At 34.1% G+C, this 20,941-nt stretch overlaps 1 protein-coding gene across 1 annotated transcript; it reads right to left on the reverse strand.

Moving 5' to 3' along the window:
- Window positions 1-618: 618 nt before the first annotated feature.
- LOC105639122 (HEAT/U-box domain-containing protein) lies at window positions 619-19,618 on the reverse strand. The gene is made up of 17 exons (XM_012223069.4): window positions 19,389-19,618; window positions 19,163-19,283; window positions 18,915-18,977; window positions 18,349-18,426; window positions 16,845-16,936; window positions 16,486-16,588; window positions 13,791-13,943; window positions 10,642-11,300; window positions 9,538-10,030; window positions 8,376-8,905; window positions 6,967-7,702; window positions 5,495-6,200; window positions 4,147-5,180; window positions 3,581-4,039; window positions 2,856-3,086; window positions 1,615-2,088; window positions 619-1,311 (listed from the first exon to the last, which is right to left on the reverse strand). Exons 1-16 carry the CDS (start codon window positions 19,442-19,444, stop codon window positions 1,861-1,863), a joined length of 5,742 nt encoding a protein of 1,913 aa, XP_012078459.1. The 5' UTR covers window positions 19,445-19,618; the 3' UTR covers window positions 619-1,311; window positions 1,615-1,860.
- Window positions 19,619-20,941: the final 1,323 nt, after the last annotated feature.

Consider the following 20,941-nt stretch of genomic DNA (forward strand, 5'->3'; position numbering starts at 1 on the left):
TCAATTTTTTTAAAACCGTGATTAAAAGAAATCTCTTAAAAACGTAAATCAAACCAAAAATTAATATTATTTAATTTTTATTTACAAATAGTCAGATTTGAATTGGGGAAAGAAAAAAAAAAAATTGTTTGTTTATTAACGATCAAACAATAGATCATCTATTTGTAGACCTAATGATTTATTTGGATTAAAGGAGGATGTAAAATGAGAGAGAAAGTAAAATAAGAGAGTAAAATATTACTATTCATTTTACCTCCTTATTTGACGCTCTTTGTTTAGTTTGAAGGGAAAATAAGAGTGGGAGTAAAATAAATTTATTTACTTAATTGCATCTTTGTTGTTTTTATTTTCCTCCCACTTTGGAGAGTAAATTGGAGGATGTAAAATAAAGATATTTTATATCCACTCCTTATTTTACCTCCTTTCCTTTCCAAACAATGTATTTTACAAATCCCAATAACTCTCACTTGTTTTACACCACTCCTTATTTTACATCCAACCAAACAAGCTCTAAAAAACTGTGTTGCTTTACCGAAAGCTGCAGACAGTGAAACGATTTAAGAACGTTTGGTTAACCATATTAGAATATAATAATAATAATAATAATAATCAAATGTATTTTCAGCAAAAGTTCATTTGATTAAACTATATTTTATCTCATTCACAACAAGCACCAAACATAACTCAAGTGTTCAAATAACAATGAGACACTCCAAGAAACACGAACTCAGTTACCCACGGTAACTCAATTTCATAATCTAAAGAAATTATCATAAAAATAACCAAATACATAATATTTAAATGCTACGAGTAAAAAAATTGCCCAATCTTGCAAGCCAATATGAACTCTTGATATTAGTAAGTACTCTTTAATTGATTATCTCTCTATTTGAGTTGGAGTTGAACTTTATCTGGTAAATATTTCATGACAAGTGATTTTGGTATTTTGTTAAGCTGAACAAAAGTACATTTTGATCCAGAACTCTCAAATGGTTCCCAAGGAAATTTTATTTTGCTCTCACCAGGTCACAGTTGAGTTGGCTACAGCATGCAGCTACATACCTTCTTGAAGAATACCCATCCGGAGAAGAGCTAGCTAAACCAGTCAACTGTATATTTTCTATGAAATTAACTTATTTGTGAGGTCTGATTAACCTGTTCCAGAGTCATCAGTGAATCTCATTGTACAAAAATCGAAGCTGATCTCTCATTTTGTACAGAGCGCCGCATCTGCCACCATAAATCTGATATCCCAGACAGTGGTTGCAATGATAAACAAGATCCAGCACACTTTCAGCATGCTTGCAAAACCTGCAAACCACAGAATTAATCATCCATCAAGGAGACAAAAGCATAATAGAGGAGAGACACAGTGTATCCCTTATTTGGTATAAAATGAATTTGAATCAGAATTATTCATTTATAAATATGATTAGAGTTTGGTTTACATGCACTGAATTCCAGGAATAAACTTGGATTTGTACGAGTAAAATGAAAAAATTGTCATTTAGACCAGACAGGGAAATGAATCACACAACTTTATGGAATTCATTTATACCAAACAGGGCCATAAGAGCAGGTGAAAATAATTTCATTATGTAAGCAGTATCTTACCTTCTGGAAAGAATCTTCATGAAATGCATCAGGTTGACCAATTATTCAGATCAATGCTACTTGCAAATTATTGGAGCCATGGACGTGCATACACCCTGTGGGTGCGAGGGAGACTGAGAAAAGGTGGGGAAGCTTACAAGTTTTTTGCACTGAATTGTACATGTACCCCATGAACCTCTTGGAATTGTTAGTTTACGGTCAATGAGACAAGATCCATAAATTTCAACTCTGAAAATGATTCCTAGATCAGAATGGAGACTGGCACAACGGGCAGGATGATTTGTGAGATGTTGAGAACCATTTATACAGGCAGGCAGCATGAAATTTGTGCTTACAAGTCCTGCATGCAAGGCGAGGAAGACTATGGTTGGTAGTGTGGATAACACTGTAACAGATGGGGCACTCTTCAATGCCTTCAAATTCCTTGTCGAAATTACTCTTCCATATTCGTATAGCTTCAGCTAAAGCACCATTCTGCATCACACAAGATAACAATCTGTTTATCCGAAGCATCACCACATTAATCATTACACTTTTAACCTCTCTCCCCTCATTCCCACACAAATTTCTAACAATTCCCCTTTGAAAAGTAAACAACATGTATCGCCATTTCTTGTTATTTTCTTGATTGAAGACCAGGCCTATGTACATTAACATAAAACAAGTAGAACGTAAAGATAAAAAGCAAAGAGATCTTGTTCTATTTCACCAGGAGTACTCACACTGGAGTTTCTAATTCAGACTTTTATCTGTAGAATCCAAAAAGAAAAGGGTATGTAGACCTTCGAGATAATCACAATAAAAGATGTTCATAATTTTTTATGTTTTTTTTGTGTAATCTATAATTCCTTATTCTGAGGTTATTCACTTAACAGCTTTCTCACTTGTTTAAAATTAAACATTTTGTGGAAATTTAGCTGTAAGCTTTTGCTTGATGGTGCGTCTTTCTTCCTCGTCATCTTTCTCCTCTATTTCTGATATTTCTAATTCATGCCTCTTTCAAATGTTTTAATTCTACTACCATGTCTTTAATAAATTGCTCAGGCACCAAATCATTCCTAACCCCCATCCATTTGCAGAACAATGCAAAGCACAAGCTTATAAAAATACTATCCTGTACCACAAATATAGCTATTTCCAACACAATAATAGAGGAAAAATATACTATCCTGTACCACAAATATAGCTATTTCCAAAACAATAATAGATGAAAAAAAAAAAAAATGTTTTATAGTAAGTACCTGATTACGAACAAACAGCATCATTGACATCAACCACTTCCGCTGCTTCACTTCGCTAATGCCTAGGCTTCTCATACACTCAACATCCACAGGACGTAATGGATAAGATGCAGGAAGACGAATAACTAGATCCATCCCTGTGTCATCCTTAGTATATGTAGCAACTACTTCATTTGCTGATTTGCTTACACTGACTGAAAAATTTTCATCAGCAAAATTGGCTTTCTTTATCTGCATCAAGAAAATTATATCAGAACAATACTGTAATCACTATGCAGAAAATGGTAAACTTGGACATGGTTCAATTTCCTTTTTTCCTCAATTGGTATGTCAAAAATTCCAAAAAGAGAATAGCATCTATAACTATGAAAGAAAATTTTGTGTTAAAAAAAAAAATGAACCACGTAATTCCCCCAACAAGTGCTTGCATAATGGGAACTCGATTTAACAGTAGCCACGTAAATGGTTTAAATTACTCATAAATCGACCATTTTTGTATTCCAAATGTTGAGTCCAAAAAGTTCTAAATAATTCTTTAAAAATGCAAGAAAAAATTTACTCATCTCCTTTGTCTCTCCATCTTTTTTCCTTTTAAAAAGAGAAATAGAAAGAAAAAACGGTTCAATATAACACAAATTGGAAACCCAAAAAGCTCGAACTACCATCTATTGGAGAAAAGAGGTTTGTTTTCAAGAAACCAAATTACATTTTCAAACAATACATACCTGGGATAGTTCGTTCACAATTAGTTGAGGACTGCACCATGTTCTCGTAAATGTTTCAATAAGAGATGACATTGAACGGTCACGTAAATCATTAAACCAACCTCGAACATAAGCAGGAAGAACATGAAGCATTAAACCAAATAATGCTCCAGCAAGTGAAGCCATTTTCTCTGGTGCAATAGGCCACAGTGATTCCACAGAAAACAATAATGAACCTGTTGTTATGGCAGATGTTGCTGCATTTGCAGCCTCTGATGCCCCAGCAGGAAGATCCACATCTTTCTTTTTAAGACTGTGTGCTGTGCACAATTCCAAAGGAATATGCTGGAAGAGGCAATCTAATATTCCTGAATTAGCAGAATCTTGTACATACTGTACCAATTGCTCCCTTGCAGCTGACTGTGATGGTAATTTCCACAAATGTGATAGCAACAAAGACCAAGCAAGGAAGACATTTACCTGCAAATTTGAAGATACAAGGCATAAGAACCATAACTAAAATCCAACATGAATATTGAGACTATAAAAGCTGCATAGAAGCAAAGCAGAAAGGTAAACAAATTTACCCGCTGATGTGCTGTCAAATCCATTTCAAGAACATCATAAGGTAGCTTTTCAATCATGCAAGATAATTCCTCCTTCAAATGGAACTCTCTTTTGGATGTCAATTCAACCTGACATAAATCTATTTCATCAGTAATATCACCATCCCATGTACAAGTAGCACCTTCAGCAAAAGCCAATTGTGAAACAGGTTCAGTTGAGAGAATAACATAAGCAGCAAACTGCAACAGCGGGACAGGTACAGAGGAGAACAGAATTGCATACAAAGAGCTTACAGGCCCTTTGCTTAACCCCCAAAATTCAATTGATCTCACTGCTCTGTCTCTAACATGCTGTGATGAGTTAAGCACATTTGAAGCCACCAACTCCCAGAAGTAGGAATTCTCAAGCCTAGATGTGGCTATAATAGATGCAGCCTCATGAAAATAGGAATTTGCAATGGCCTCAGTAAGGCCAGTACAAAAGAATATGCGCAGAATACCCTCTAGGATTCGATCTCGAGCTGGATCCCATCTTTCCAGTCTTAGGAGGTATGTATCATTCATTTCTGGTTGTTGGAGTCTCCATGCCTCATAAAACAAAGAAAACGATTCCAAGGCATTGATAGCAACATTTATAGGAAAAAGGTCAGAGATCGAAACAAGGTGCTCTAGTTTCCTAAGAACATCCGAATAGTCACAAGTAGAGCTGTTAGTGATAGCATCATTCACATTTTCAGTAACTTCCTCCATTATCACAACTGCTGACTGAATCCACAACCTCAATTGCGAGAAGAAAAATTCCCAGTCTTCCTCAGTAAATTCTTTCCAGCAATATCCAACAGAAACAACCATTAACTTTGACAGCAACATCTGCACCATAGGTAGCTGTTTACCTACTGCCAAGACACCAGAACTCTGTCTCTGCTTTTGAAATAAATCATGTATGAGTCGTCTCTCTTCAGCACTTATATTCCTCTCCAGCTTCAAAGATTTAGTACTGCCGATTGCACTAATAGGATAACAAGCAATAACCAGTTTGAACCAGTCTTCCATATCTATAATGACGAAAGAAAAGAAACAGAAAATACATTAATAATCTTTTAATTAAAGAAGTCCAAACATATAAATCACAAAAATGAAAAGGATCACAAAAGCCCTTGAACACAGGTAGAGGGGGCATTAGATGGGAGCTCCGATTGTGTCTCTGTAATATCATGGACTAGCATGGACATCCACCAAACAGAATGTCAATAAGCAAGCTGATTGCATTTATTAATATATGACAATTTCCTAAATGTATTCAAAAATAATAGTAGACTGAAATAAAAAGGTAAAGTTGAGTTCATGAATCTAAAAGGTAAGCATATACCTTGTCCTGCTTGCAATACAACTAAAGGTGGGAATAATAATACCCTCTCGAGCCAATCTTTAACAGTGTGCTGCATCCAATTTTCACCTGAATTCTGAAGTGGAATATCCTCAGTAGATTCACCAGGTATAAGGCTTCTCTGACATAAAGGCTGTATTAGAACACTGACAATCAGAGGAAGTATCTTCAAACATTTCTGGTTTACTGCTTCACCAACATAAAGCTTATTTAAAAGCAATTCAAAGAGTTCCCTGGCTTTGTCTCCTCCCCATATATTATTTTTGAACAGAGTGAAAAGCAAAGACATAAGAGCTCTCAAAAATGGTTCTTCGATTTTGTCCAATTCATTGCCTGTAGCAGGTGTTAAATTGAATGAACAGTGTCCACCACTTTCTCCATGAACAAGTGCGCCATCAAGTAAGATGTTGAAAATGGAATCTAAAAGGCTTTCCCGGAAAAAGTAATTCCAACTCTTGGCAGATGCACTCAGAAGGGGCAAGAAAGACTCGGTAGCACTGCCTCCTGGCCATTGCCACGTGCATAATATTTCCGCAGCAAGCCAGGCTCGAGAAGTAAGACCCTTACCCGTTGCTTCATTCAAAGGAGATGAAAGGGTACTTTCTACATAACCAGTAACAACTCTATCAACCCCAAGCTTGTAAACAAGTTTGTCAATTAAAGAAACAAACTTACGAGTCCCAGAAACCTGCCATTGGGATAAATTTCAGTTCATAAATCTTGTATCAAGTCAAAATTAGACAATAATGAAAAAAAAATCACCAAATCAGCCATTAAAAACCTGATCATAATGAAATACTGAGCACAAATTTTACAACAGGAGCAACTGCAATATCTACCATGTATGCAATGACTCCTTTAAAATTAGACTGGAACTGCATGGATAAGAAAGACTATAACCACTTATCAGAAGGTTTGCTATCTAGGATTCCACTTAAAAATGAGCAAAATGCAGATCACAAGTTTTGAAGATATCAAGGTTATAATGATTATAGGCTGCAGGAAGAAAAATATACAAAATGCAATGCAGTCGGAAAATGAAAATGGATAACCCCATTAAACATCAACTGCTTTTTGCACAAAAAGCAAAATCAATTAGATCATTTTATGCATGCCTCAATGTTCCAAACACCATGAAAGAAGCAAAAATATCATTATAAGGAACTTCAAAACCAATCAATAATACCAAACGGAAATGGGGACTTCCACTTAAGACACAGAAAGGGATCATAGAGTTGGCACAATAAAGTTTTCCAGATTCTTGCTATAAGTTGAATACAGTTTCCTACTAATAGGTTAATTTAAAATGAAAAAGAAATAAACAATGCCAAGATTTTAAAAATGAAAAAAGAATTTGAAAAGAAGAATGATAAAATAAAGGGAAAGAAGGTATCATGAATTAATCATCCTAATTCCAGTAACTGAGCAACAAAATAATAAAAAATGCCACTCACATCAATATCAATAGAGACATCTACAGCATTTGACGAAGTTGTTCCTGGCGAACTCAAGTCCGGTATAATCCATGATGGCCAAATATCATCCTTCCTTAGAAGTTGGTCTAATAGATTTTGCTCCTCGCATTGATCATGGCAGAGACATGCAAGAATTTCAAGCATCCATTCGCAGCACAATGAAGTGATTCTATTTGCATTAACCCCACCTTCCTTAAAGACAACAGACTTGATAAACTGAACCAAGATACTCCCCAACCTGCTCAGAATGTCAATGCTCAGACTTCCCCAAAATTTGTCATTTATCTTACTGCGAAAATCATGCAAAGATTTACCAAACTCTGACCGGCTCTTAATTTTCTTTTTTAATTCATTGTCAAGTGCATCATCTATTGTTGCCTGTATGGTGTGTTCCCAATCCATGATAAACAATTGAGCCAAAATACAAGAAACCAGCCCAATTTCCTCACCGACTGTTTTTAAGCAATATAAACTACCACTAAGTACATCTAATGCAAAGTGAGCTATCTCAATCATGTCTGTAGAGATCTCATTATTCTCTGCAAACTTGTTTGCTCCAGCAGATAAAACACAACCCGAATCCCTAACTGTACTGAAAGGGGAATCACAAATAAAAGCAAGCAACTTTCTGGAAACTGCCTTGTATACCAAAATCATTGAATTTCTAGACACAAAAGAGATCTCATTTCCTTTTGTTGAGCCACTAAGAACAGCACTGCGAATGATATACATAAATATATCAGAGGTCACAGTAAGAAATAAGCAGAACAAGGACTAGTTAACACAAGACCTATTCACATTTGCTGCAACTAGCACCTAAGAAGTATCAGCCTAGAAATTTAGAAGATCAACCAGCTTTTACACTACTAATAATCCAGCTCAACTAAATTTTTTGTGTATACAAGTCATTATGAATAGAGAATCAGTATAAGATCTTTCTAAATGTAATTTAAATTCTTCTGTTTCCAATAAGCAATCATTGAACTAGTGCAATGGTGAAATAGGTAATGGGAAGTGATATAGATAAGGACAAACTTTAGACAGGCTAGCCATATTAGTGCTTGCAAGGAATTGAAGCAAGAATTGATGCATTACAAGCTATCTCAAACAAAATTTCAATACAAGAATAACTCTATATGTTATGTGAACTCTTGTGACTTGTGGATGCTACCCAATCAAAGATAACATCTCTATTCATATGATGTGAAACTAACATCAACTTCTCAACCAAAAAAAAAAAAAAAAAAAAAAAAAAAAAAAAAAAAAAAAAAAATAATGCCTATCTGTAATGCAGTCTATAACTCATTTACTTCAATGGAAGTTAAGATCTCCAGCACTAGATTCAACTGTATAATAAAGCAATAAATGCAAAACACCAATTCACATACCACACAAACTGAGCTGCTGAAGCTCGAAGGGGAACAGAGGAACTGGCAACAGCAACTACAGCTGATTCAAGAAGCTCATGATGCCAGTCACCTGGGTTGGACCACTGCCGATGTTTTGAAGCTTGCCCCACTTTACTGTTTGTAATCTCAATTCTCGCTTTCTCCAAGAACATTGTCAACAGAGATAAGTAGTCTGATTTTAGGGACCCAAGCTCAGTTATTGACTTTGCTTGACTGATTGCATATGAAAGAATTGCAGTCCACTGCTCAGAGAAATGTTCATCATCCAGAAATGCAAGCAACAGATCAATTCGAGCATTGCTAGAGGAATCGCATCCAACAAAACACCATGGAACAAATGTTTCTTTGAACACTTGCATGAAATACTCTGGTTCTAGTTCTTTTTCATTGTCATCTGAAAGGGGAAAAGAGCAATGCCCTTCGTTATAGAAAAAAAGTTCCTTGACAATCTTGCGTGGTCCAAATAATGAAACAGCAACTGATAAAAGTCTCAAACCATCCGGCGAGTCCTGAAATCAGAACATACTCAAGACTAAAGAATGAATACGTATGAAAAACAATAGTGCAACAGAAGATTGGAAGAATGGAAGCCGCAAAGCACCACAAAAACATTACAAGGACCATGAAAGACTCAAAAAGCAGAGATACAAAGCAAAAGTCCAGATCTACTCTGTCACCCATAATCCCAAATTACTCAGAACTGACTAAAGGTATCCATTTTCTCCTTCCTATATCCCATCCTGTTTAGTGTCAAACTTTACATGAGCTATTGGATACCAAATCTTCTACTCAAATTCCAGCCGATACAAAAGATCAATTGTCTCTTCATTCAAAATTCATAAACTACTTACATGACTTTATAGAAGCTCCAATCATTTCACAAAGTAAAATACACTAATGAAATTAGAAGCCCCTCCCTTGTTTGAATGTAAAGAAAATATATTTGAGAAGCTATTTAAAATTCTTAGACAGAAGAATTTAATCAATGAAGTCTGTTAGGAGGTTAACACAAATCCAAATCCAGGCAAACACAAAGCAAGAAACAAAAATGCAAGATATATGGGAAATGGTAATTGAGATATAAGAAATCAACAAGCTCACTAATTCTTGCTAATGTCATGTTTAAGAAATAGTAACTTACAAGAGATCTTATAGATGGGAAACACTTTGCTAACATTGGTCCCACTAAATAAACTAAAGGCCAAGTTTCATCTTTCCGAACTGAATGCTCTTCAAGCAACAACATAAATTTAATGACCTGTTCTACATTTTCAGTATTTCTTCCTGTGCTGTCTTTAAGCTGAAACATCTTGAGGCAATTCTCCTGAAATGCCACACAAAAGGTAGAGAGCAGATCACGTTCTATTAAATAAATTCCTGAAAGAATTTCTACAATGCATTTCCCTGATTCTTGCAAATAGTTCATAGGATACTTGATAGTCAATAATTCTGCTGTCCTCTGGTTAGATATTGCACAGGTTTTCTCAGACAGGTCCTCAGATATTCCATTGGATGCACTACTCTGATTCTTGAAGCAAACAGAAAACAGGTATTCTTGCCACAGAAGCTTTACGAGGATATTATCAACAAGAGCGACTCTAAAATGTCGTACAGAATCCAAACTATCACAATATCTGGCATTAAAGGAAAAGGTAAATTAGAAACCCTAACACTAGACTAAATTAAGAGGGTATTTGGTCTAGCTACTTTTAATTTGAAATGCATTTTTAACTTATAACTGAATTTAAAAAAGTAGTCAAGTATTTGGTAAAACCACTTAAAATTTATTTTTAATTAGTTTAAGAGTTTGGTTCACAAGCAATTGAAAGTAATTTAATATGTTAAAATGAGGAAAAAGGGTATATCAATTAAATAAGAAGTTTACAAATTTGTTTAAACAGAGAATAGTGTTGGTATTTTTAAAAGTTATTAGGATAATATAGAATTTTATGTGGTCAATGAATAGTTTTAAAAAAAGTTGATAATCAGAAGGGGTACCTCAGGTCCTCACTTATGACTTTTGACTTATTAAAGTTTTTTTTTTTTAGCATATAAGCCAAACCAAACACCATTCAGTTTATGACTTTCACTCAAAAGAAGTTTGACCGACCTATAAGCCAAAACAAACGCCCTCTAAGTACAGAAGAAAAGGATGAAACAATAACCCCTCTACTACTACACAAGTGATTGGATACATCAGAAGCTTGGAATGTCATGTCAAGAGAACAACTGGACAAAATCTCACCTTGACGCATTATGCAATGCCCAAAAGAAACACTCTTTAAATGCCCGGAAAAATGCTAGATTATCAGCAGTTGTTGAAGAGGACAAGGTCCTTCCGTCCCATAGGTTATGGAAAAAATCAAGAAAAAACTTCTCCCCCACTATAGATTTAGGAGGCACAGTTCCCAAAAATAGAACTAGAGCCGGATAAGAGACTTGTTGAGATCCAAAGCACCCATTCTTAAGAAAATGCCACAACCTGTTCAGCACAATTTTCTGAACATTTAACAATGTCCAACTCTCAGGAAATCTTTTTGAAAATAGCAACAATGCATCCCACATTGACAAATGACAAGTAGGATCCTTTTCCTGAAAAGCGCCAAGTATTGCAGTACCAAGAGTTTTCATGTTTCCCTCATCAAAAGCATGAGGAATGTTTTTAATGAAACTCTTCAATGCTGAATATGTAGCTGACCGAATTGCAGGACTCTGGGACTTCAAAAATTCCAGAAAATATTTGTTAGCAGAGAATAACTTTTCAGCAAAAGAAATGGCAGTCGCTCTGGCCTTTGAAGCATGTTTTGATTCAGTGGCTACATTTTCAAAACCAGGTCGTTCAGATTGCACACTGACCAAAACATCAAGAAGTGTAGCCAATGCCAACAATGAAGATGATATCACCTGAAAACCAAGAAAAGATTACAAAAAATTCACCAGAAATAACAACTGCACACCTTGCAAATCTGAGCAATTAAATATACTGAGCTTTATATTAGACCAGTTACAACCCAAACTAGTTCCAGTGCAAATCAATCAAAAAATCCTGTTGAATCACAAATCTCTAGTGCTGCAGCCTAAGAAAAATCTTTCAAGAAGAAACCTAAATCTCAATAAATTTTGTGAATTTCTTTAAAGAATTTCAAAAGACCAACCCAAAATTGCAGATGACAGTAAGTTGGGATATTTAGGACAAAGAAAACAAGACTTTGGAAGAATTTTTTGCTCTGCTTTATACTCCCTTCAACAGCAATCTTGGAAAAGTTACACATTCAAACACTGGGACTCTCTTCTAACAGTACATACAGATAAAAGTATGAAAAACTGAAAGCTGGTCAACACTAGACTTTCTAACGAATATCTTCTATTCAAAGACGAGAAATAAGTCTGGGTATTCTAAGGTTGTCCAAAAAATTTTAATCAAGATAATGATTTTGGAGTTTATTTGACTAGGGCATGGTTTATGTTCTTTTACTTTCTCTCCTTTCACACCTCCAGTTGCATAAGGCAGATTCAAGTAGCAATGATAGAAAAAGAAAATGAGCAACAAGACTCATGAGTTTTTGGGAAAATAAGAAATTCGTTTCATCAATTTCATTAGAGTAATTAGCATACTTTTTAATAGCTTACTTGGAATAAAGGAATTCCATGACCCGGCATTTGGATTCATGAATTTGGTTTTTAAATTTAGGAATGCATATACTGAAAGGTTCATGAATTTGGATTTAAAATTTAGGAATCCAAATATTGAATTTTAAATCCTAAATTCATAAAAATTGAATGTCATTTGATTCAATTTGGCCAAGAATTATTAAATCCACAATTTGAAACCTCCATATGTTCTAATGGATTTCACACAAATTCAAATCCATAAACATTTAACAAATCCAAACAACCAACCTCACCCAACTTCAAATCTAAATACAACATGAAATTCTATGTTGGCTTCAAAATTTACTCTAATGAACTACTTGGAGGTTGCTAAAAAAGGGGAAGAGGTCAACCTAGAACTACTTGGAGGAAAGTTGTTGCTAAGGATCTACGGTCATTGGATATTAGTGAGAATATAGCTATGAACAGAATTGAATAGAGGCAACAGATTCATGTAATAGACCTAGTTAGTTCTTGTTCCCTCATGCATTGTCCTATTTATTAATATATCAAATGATTTTAAAATTCCCCTTCAAAAATTTTTACAAAAAATATTTCAATTTATTTCTGACTTACAGTTTGCTTTGCATGGATATTAACTTAATTAGAGTGGGTATTTAAAACAAAAAATTCATATAGCGAACCTCAACTAGTTTGGGACTAAGACTTAGTTAGTGCAGTTGATTGGAGGGTAGCTATGGTTTAACACTGAAGTTACTCCCTTGTGGCCTGGACGTCCTAAGTTCGAGCCACAAAACATCCTCTCTAAAAAAGCAGGGGAAGGTTGCGTACATCAACCATTCTCCAGAGCCCACAAACGTGAGATTCTTCATGCACTAAGTTACCCTTCTATAAAATTAGTTCTACCAATTTTGGTAGAATTTGCAAATACATACATACATGCATATATATAAATACTTATATGTGTATATATATATATATATATATATATATATGGAAAATATAGTTGGCCCAACTTGTCCTGGCACAGCTTTCACTATAGCATGGCAAAATGTCTAAAATGTCCTATATTGCTAGAAAAATCCGCTGCATTGAACATGTTGAGGGCATTTTAGACATTTTGCCCCACTACAGTGAGTCAGGCCCAATTTGGGTCATTTAGCACAACGATATATATATATATATATATATATATAAGAATTAAAAATAACAAATAAATAAATCCAAGTCCAAACTAAAAAGGCTACAAATTTTATGACTAAATTGAGATAACAAAATGAGAATTTATTCAAAAATGATTTCTGCCTATGTTATTCATCTAAAGTTAAATGAATTACACAATTATTTGTTTCAAACATAATGTACAGTCTCAGGTTTTATTTTTAGCGCAATAGAAGAACCAACAAACTCCATCACTTTCAGCATACATGATACTGACTAATGCAAAACAAACCATGATGACAAAATCTACTGATGGAAAAAAAATGGAACATCATACAGAAATAAAGATGAAGATTGTTAAGCCTTGGTCAGGCAAAATTTAATACCATACCCACAAACACATACACATGTTTGCAGGCTTGTATGCTCAAATCAGGCCCTGAGAATTTATTAACCAATGACTGGCCTTGGATCAGGCAGGCCTGAATAAAACCCAAGAAAAAACCCATTTCCCCATCCTGTTTTGCAGGCTGGCCTTGGCAGTCCTGGTCCAAATACAGGTCAATACACCAGTTTCCATTTCAAACCAAAGAGAAGGATAAGCGTACAACATGGTAATACCTGCTGGTGCATCTCTTCCAACTCATCCAAAGCAGTTGCTTTATCTGACATACTTTGTGGTGTGAGCTTCAAATTTTCCTCCAAATACAGAAATATTTCAGTTGTGCATAAAATTAATGCTTCTAATCTCTTTTCCTGAGCTGGAAAGGCTGCCTGTTGTACATAACATATAATATTATTATAACTAAAACAACAAATAGGAAAAATTTTCAAATTATTAATACTCTAATTAAAGAAAACAAACAACGGAAGCAGAAAGTTAATGAAAATTTTAGAAACGCTTTAAAAACAATGGTATTTCTACACAAGGAAATTACTAAAATATCTTGTATTTTCTGTTCAAGTTAAACTATGCATCCCATCCTTTCAAAACGGTTGGCAACATGAGCATGACAGGGTTAAGTTGCTTTTAGATAAGCACGAGAAAAAGCCTGCTTAGCCCTCAAATATAAGGAAACCATTTAACAACCCCTACTCCTCCCCCCCCCCCCCCCCCCCAAAAAAAAAAAAAAAAAATCAGATTTCTGCACCTATTGGGAGCCACAGATGACCCAATTTATTGGGGCTCAATTTTACACCTAATGATTTTACAAGATATCTTAACATGCAGAAAATGGGTGACGTTCATTGCATGTTTTTCTCTTGATATTATGAAAATTCAGATGCTTGTAAGAAGTGGAGTGGGCAGATGGCAGCCTAGAAGTATGCCTCCAGTGAAAACCTTGATTCCTACTCATCATTGTTGACAGGAGTAGGTCTTCTTTTGGTCATCAATTGTGGCATCCCATAGCTTAGCAAGATATTGTCCACTTTAGGCCGAACCAACTCAGGCCTACACAACTTTGTTCTTGGGCTAAAACCAACTCAATAGCCCAAAAAGTCTCTTGCTAGTCTAAAGCTTGCCCATTCTTATGTACTTCACTTACACCTTATGCTTAGCTGATGTGAGACTCACCTAGGGTGTCATAGTCCACCCCCCCTTAGGGACTCGCGTCCTCGTTGAGGTTTGACCCACCACCAGCCAGAGGGGCAAGGCTTGGCTTTGATACCAAGTCTGTGGCATCCCATAGCCTAGCAAGATTCCACTTTGGGCCAAACCAACTCAGGCATGCACGGCTTTGTTCCTGGACTAGAACCAACACAATAGCCCAAAAGGCCTCTTGCTAGTCTAGGACTTGCCTATTCTTATGTACTTCACTTACATCTTGTACTTAGCTGATGTGGGATTCGCCTAGGATGTCACATCAATGGTTACAGTAACATGCTGAAGGGACTTAAAAAGAGAGAGAGAGAGAGAGAGAGAGAGAGAGAGACTACTTAGATACTTAATGGGCTTAAATGTCACATAAGAACCCATGATATGCCATCTATTTTGTTTCCGTTACTAGTGACCTTTCTTTTATCGGGAGTTTCAAGTGTTAAGAAACCAAATTGAGTGATCCAAAATTTCACAGGTCAGTTTGCTCTAACCTTTGGCTTGGTTTAGCTCTTCAATAGTTGATATTGATTATCACTCCTTATTAGTAAAATACTCTTCAATTATCATTATCAGTTCATCTTTGTCAAACAATTAATGCTCTGCAAAGGTTTTCCTATTACACAAACTAGCAAGCTACTTCCAAACCTATTGTATAGTCTAACTTTCCCAATTTTTCTGGAAATATTTTCAAAACCTATTCAATTGAGTCATTCAAAAGTGGAAATCTCATCAATTAATATCCCATCAACTGCGACCCATTTAAAAAACAATATTAATTATAACCAATTTGAATGAATTAGTGAACATTGATTAAGCACTCCTACGGAATAATAGCAAACAGTTTAATTGGAATTGGTGTTTCACATGTTACATTGGTCATTACTTAAAAGATGGGGCTAAAGAAGGTGGCAGAAAGGGTGATTTCAGATTCTGTCAAAAGACTCAACACAATAGCTATCTTCTTCCTGTGTAGTGTTTTGTGATTAAGGAAAAGGATCGGGAATTATGACTTATGGGATGAGATATCCTCCTAACCTACAAGATATAAAAAGAAACAAAAAATAAAAAATTAGTGTCCTCAAATCACACTGAAACAGACCTTAACAAAAGCAGGTGAAGTAGAAGCTCATGGTCACAAAGAAGCCAAGAAAACCAGCTAGCTAGTGCCCTAGCATATTAAAAATAAAAAAAAAAGCCTAGCATTTCAGAATGTGGGCATTTCTCACCATCCAAATGGTACACAAAACCACAAAGAAAATGCAGTTCAAAATCACTTTGGCATTCCTTCTATTACCAAAGCCTCTCAATTATAACACAACAAAGATATCTAGAAAAAAACTGATTCTCCACAAGGAGTCAAAAAAGATTGTTTCAAATGCCCCAAGAAACTTGACAATAGTCAATATGAGAAGAAGAGAGTATAAGTCAATCAAGAAGTAAACCAGGAAAGAAAGCCTAAACTGCCACTCCTACTCCCAGTAGTGACTCCCCATGCTTATAAGTATGGGTTCAGACTTGGCTCAATACCTTAGCACTTCTCTTTTCCATTTCATACAACAGGGACATTCTGTTATTTACAAATGAAATCTTATATTTATTACCATCTGCATTAAACTTTTTATTACGACACAATCTAATACTTACAGGTATCTACAGTTTCAGACCTATTATAACGGAAGGAAAACAACTAATAGATCAAAATAAGTGACATCAAACCTGCAGCGATCGCTTTGCAGCTAGAGAAACTTCAGAAACTGGATCAAATTGAGAAAACCACCAGGGTCCCATCAAAGACTTTAGATGTGGGGCTAAGTCTCTTCTGTAAACACACAAGTTGTTCCACAAACAAATTATTAGCTCATACATGTTTTGAGAGCCGAGGAAAACATATGTGAATCATGCTAAAATGGAATAAAACAGAACAAAGGCATGCAACAGTTTTTGTCAGTTTACATCCAAGGCACATGAAGCACAGAGTTTTCTTCATTCATATTTCGGTATAGGAGGTAGCATACAGAAAGACAGAACAACCAAATTGCATTTGTTAGTATCTCAAATGTAACAAATGTTCATACCCGACAACAACAACAAGGCTACTCATAGTTTCATGAGTAGATCGCCGAACTTCCCTATTGTAATCCAACAACAGCCTCTTGTATTCAAATGCCTAACAGCAATAAAAAATTGCCAAATTTCAGACTAAAGAGAAATATCAAAAGCTAAATAAAAATTACAAGAAGCAAAAACAAACAGTGCGTAAGAACACAAAGATCACATAAAAAATGTGGAATCAGTAACTACCATCGTTGTATTTCTAAAAATGTGAGCTGAATCATACGATCATATACAGTTTTACAAGTTATCACACACCAACAAATCAAAACATGCATAAACTCTGAATCAAATAGAATTGGGTTAACATCTCGTGTCTAATAATAAAATCAACACAAGTTTACGAATTTATGATAAAATCTTATGGTTTTATAATGTATCTATTCTAATAATTATAATTTGTAATATTATTCTTATTGTATTATGAAAATTGTATCATTTTTTATTTTGTTTCCATTATAAATATTAAGCTTTAAAAATTAAACTTAGTTACTTATATGTTTACTTAATTATAATTATTATTTAGAATTTGATGTATGTAAATGCGTAACGTATTCCCTATTTAAATATATATTACTTTTTCTTTATTATGATTCAATTTTATGGACTATCCACCAATTCTAGCTAAAAAAACGATTTTGACTACCTTGAGTCCTCGACTACTATTCAACATTCCATACAGATAGTTACAGATCAATAACTATATGAGATTTATATATATAAATATCCAACACCACCAGTATAGCTACAAGTTTTCTTGATTATAACTTCTGAAAGTTAACAAATTTAAATTAAGTAGAGTAATTATAATTATAATTAGACAGAGGTACACATTGTTTATGGACAACAAAGGATTTTTCTTTGGCGACAATTTAACCTTATTTTTTTATCACTTCAATCTCACAGGAAAAGAAGGAAAAGAAATAGATAAAATAGAATTTAAATAAAAAAATTAAAAGAACTGGATGCAATAATAATTAAATAAATATCACATAACAGGTGACTAAGTATCAGCAAACAGGGTTGCATAATGATTCTTTCAAGATGCGTAAACATAATTCTCCTTATACTGCCACCGAACACACACACCCTCGGGCAGCGCCCACAGGGCAGTGGGTGGTTGATTGGGGCCAGGCCACAGATTGCTTCACTTTCTTCCTCTTCTACTATAACTCCTAATTTTACAATAACCTAAGCAAATGCATCAATCATAGCATATCCATAGCAGTTTCTAGGTTGAAACTAATTATGCAGGTGGACAGGGAAAGGACAGATAACAAAAAAAGTTAAAGCATTGCTTTTATTTCTGCTTATTCGAAAAGAAAGGAGATGAACTACATTTTAAAAAAACAACTGAGCAAATAAACTACATTATTAGATAGCATGTTGATAATATCCACTCAAAGAGCAGAGAGAGAGAGAGAGAGAGAGAGAGAGAGAGAGAGAGAGAGAGAGTGAGAGGCATACCCATTGAGGAATAACTAGCACCAATTCCTTTCCAGACTTCTGCTTGAAAAGAACAGACAAAGACTGCAGAGCTTTAAGCTGTTAAAGAATTAAAAGAGAATTAGACTGTACTGCAAGAAATTATATGCCAATTTAGTTCAAATCCAGCATCCACAATGATAAATGCTCATGTGTGCTTCTGCACATGTATATACATCTACTCATACAAATATAAATATTTTCATCATATACTTTCGGTGATTATCATTATGCCGGCCACCCCCCCCCCCCCAAAAAAAGGAACTTTGCTGGGACCATGCACTTTCACATTTAAGTAATAACTTCGCCCCTCACCAAAATAAAATGTAAAAGATACTGGGTCGTGATTGAACTCCATACCCTGCACTTTCACGTTTAAGTAATAACTTCGCCCCTCGCCAAAATAAAATGTAAAAATAAAGGCCATGATTGAACTCCATAGTTATTGCCAAATATGAAAATGCAGGGCCATGATTGAACTCCATTGGCCAAAGTTCAGGGTTAAATTTATGCATTACGCCAAATACTTTTCTGTGTGTATAAATTACCTTGGTCACAGGATCTTTCCTAGCCAGCCTCTTCAAGTGTAGTGCCACTTCACTGTCTACATCCTGCAACACCAACGAGTAATTGCACAGGTATCAAATCTTATAGATACCATTTGTATTATAACAATCCCCAAACTCCTCCTAACTATACCACAAATCTCAAACCACAAAGACTAACAGAGCCAACGCCAAAAAGCTATGTACTGAAAGTAAAAAACCAAACAGAAAGAAGAGAGCGCGAGTTATACCAAAAAGGGGCTCGCTTCTTCGCTAGAAGCAAGAGAAATATCAAGGCGTGAGCTGCCAACATAACCACCAAATCCAACGGTGGCGGCAGAACTCGACGACGGCAATAACGAAGCGGCGAGACTGGAATGAAATCCAAAATCATCATTAATAAATAAATATCGATTTTTGTGATGAAACATACATAAATTGTAAAACTTATAAAAAGTTTTGGGCAAAATTGAGTACCTGCTGCTTGATGGACGCGACTTGCTCCTGCCGGATTCTCCTTTCTGCCTCCCCATATAGCTGCTGCGTTTACTAGGGATATGTAACGGAGGAGAAGGGTTTAATAGTTGTTAGAGGTGAATTGCTGGAAAGCTCTTTAAGCTTTGTAGTGCTCTGTTGTGCAAGAAAGGGTTTTCCTGCCCCTTACTCGAAGAAGACCAAGAATACTTGCATGATGAGAGACATTTTTTTTTCTTTTTACTTTTAGAAAAATTAATTATTTAGTGCTTAATGTTTGATAAAATTATTTAAATTGTCTCCACCTCTTAGACGAATATCTAAAAGCTCCATGATGTTTTAATAATAAATTTAAATTTAATTAATTGTATATATCATATATGATTTCTAATTGTATTTAAATGTTAATCTTTAATAAAATTATATTTTATTTTAATATCGAGACATTATTTTTTTAATTTTTAATATTAAATATAAATATTAGTCAAAAATCAATAAATGAGTTCAATTATTAGTTGTTTATTATTATAATTTAATTATAGTATTGAGATTGTAATTAAGTTCAAATATTAGTTTTTTAATAATAAATTATAAAATATTAATCATTAACAATTTTTTTTAATAATAAATTATAAAATATTAATCATTAACGAGTATTTGTAATTGAGTTAATAAGTTTAAATATTAGTTTTTAACAGCTTAATACGTACTTTTCACAGAAAATTTTATGTTATCATTAACTTTTAATTAGACCCATTAAATATTTTAACTTATAAAATTAAACTTGTTAAACACTTTATTTAATTCATTGAACACCTCAATTTGTAAAATTATATCAATTAAACACCTATTAAATAATTAAAAAATATAAAAACTATAGTTCCAAAAGTAACCACATGTCAAATTAATATTATAAAAAAGTCAAAATTTTAAAATTTATTCTTTTAGTATAAGGAGGTGTGCAATTACTAATTTCTTCGAATATATATTACATCGAATATATATTACACGTAGTTTGTATTCGTTGGTTTTTATTTGTTGCAAGTAAATAAATTTAATTTATAAATAATTTTCTATTATTATAAATTATAAGATTATGAACTGTTTATATTATTAAAACAACAGAATAAAAATAATAATAAATTTTCTCAAACCGTTGATTAACATGGCTTAGCTGATTACATTTTCAATTTATATTATTATATATTATAGATCGATAACTATTATACTAATTATATATATATATATATATATATATATATGAATTATTTTTTATAGCATCATTTATAATTTGAGTATTTTTCATTTAAATCTTTTTTACTTTTTGCTAAAGCCTGTAACTATCTAATTAGTTTTATGATTTATGGTTGTCTTTTTTTACCTTTCGACGTATTAAATGGTTCACTAACGTAACGTATTTTATCATAATTTTATAATATGTACAATGAGTTATTATTTAATGTTAGATTTAGTCAAATAGTTAATTAAATGTAAAATTTACAATCAAAATCATAGTTCTTACAATATTTTACTTAATATAATATATAATTTATAGG

The sequence above is a fragment of the Jatropha curcas genome, chromosome 5 (assembly GCF_041381405.1).
Source record: "Jatropha curcas cultivar XTBG-Jc1 chromosome 5, XTBG_Jcur_1.0, whole genome shotgun sequence".
Lineage (NCBI taxonomy): Eukaryota > Viridiplantae > Streptophyta > Magnoliopsida > Malpighiales > Euphorbiaceae > Jatropha > Jatropha curcas.

Excerpts from the sequence above, each read along its gene's own strand:
- LOC105639122 (XM_012223069.4), bottom strand. The coding sequence starts at position 19,444 with ATGGGGAGGCAGAAAGGAGAATCCGGCAGGAGCAAGTCGCGTCCATCA. Across the intron at positions 11,301-13,790 it reads TGGAAGAGATGCACCAGCAG|GTGATATCATCTTCATTGTT; the intron begins GTATTACCATGT and ends CTTGGTTTTCAG. Across the intron at positions 8,906-9,537 it reads TCCCATCTATAAGATCTCTT|GACTCGCCGGATGGTTTGAG; the intron begins GTAAGTTACTAT and ends TTCTGATTTCAG.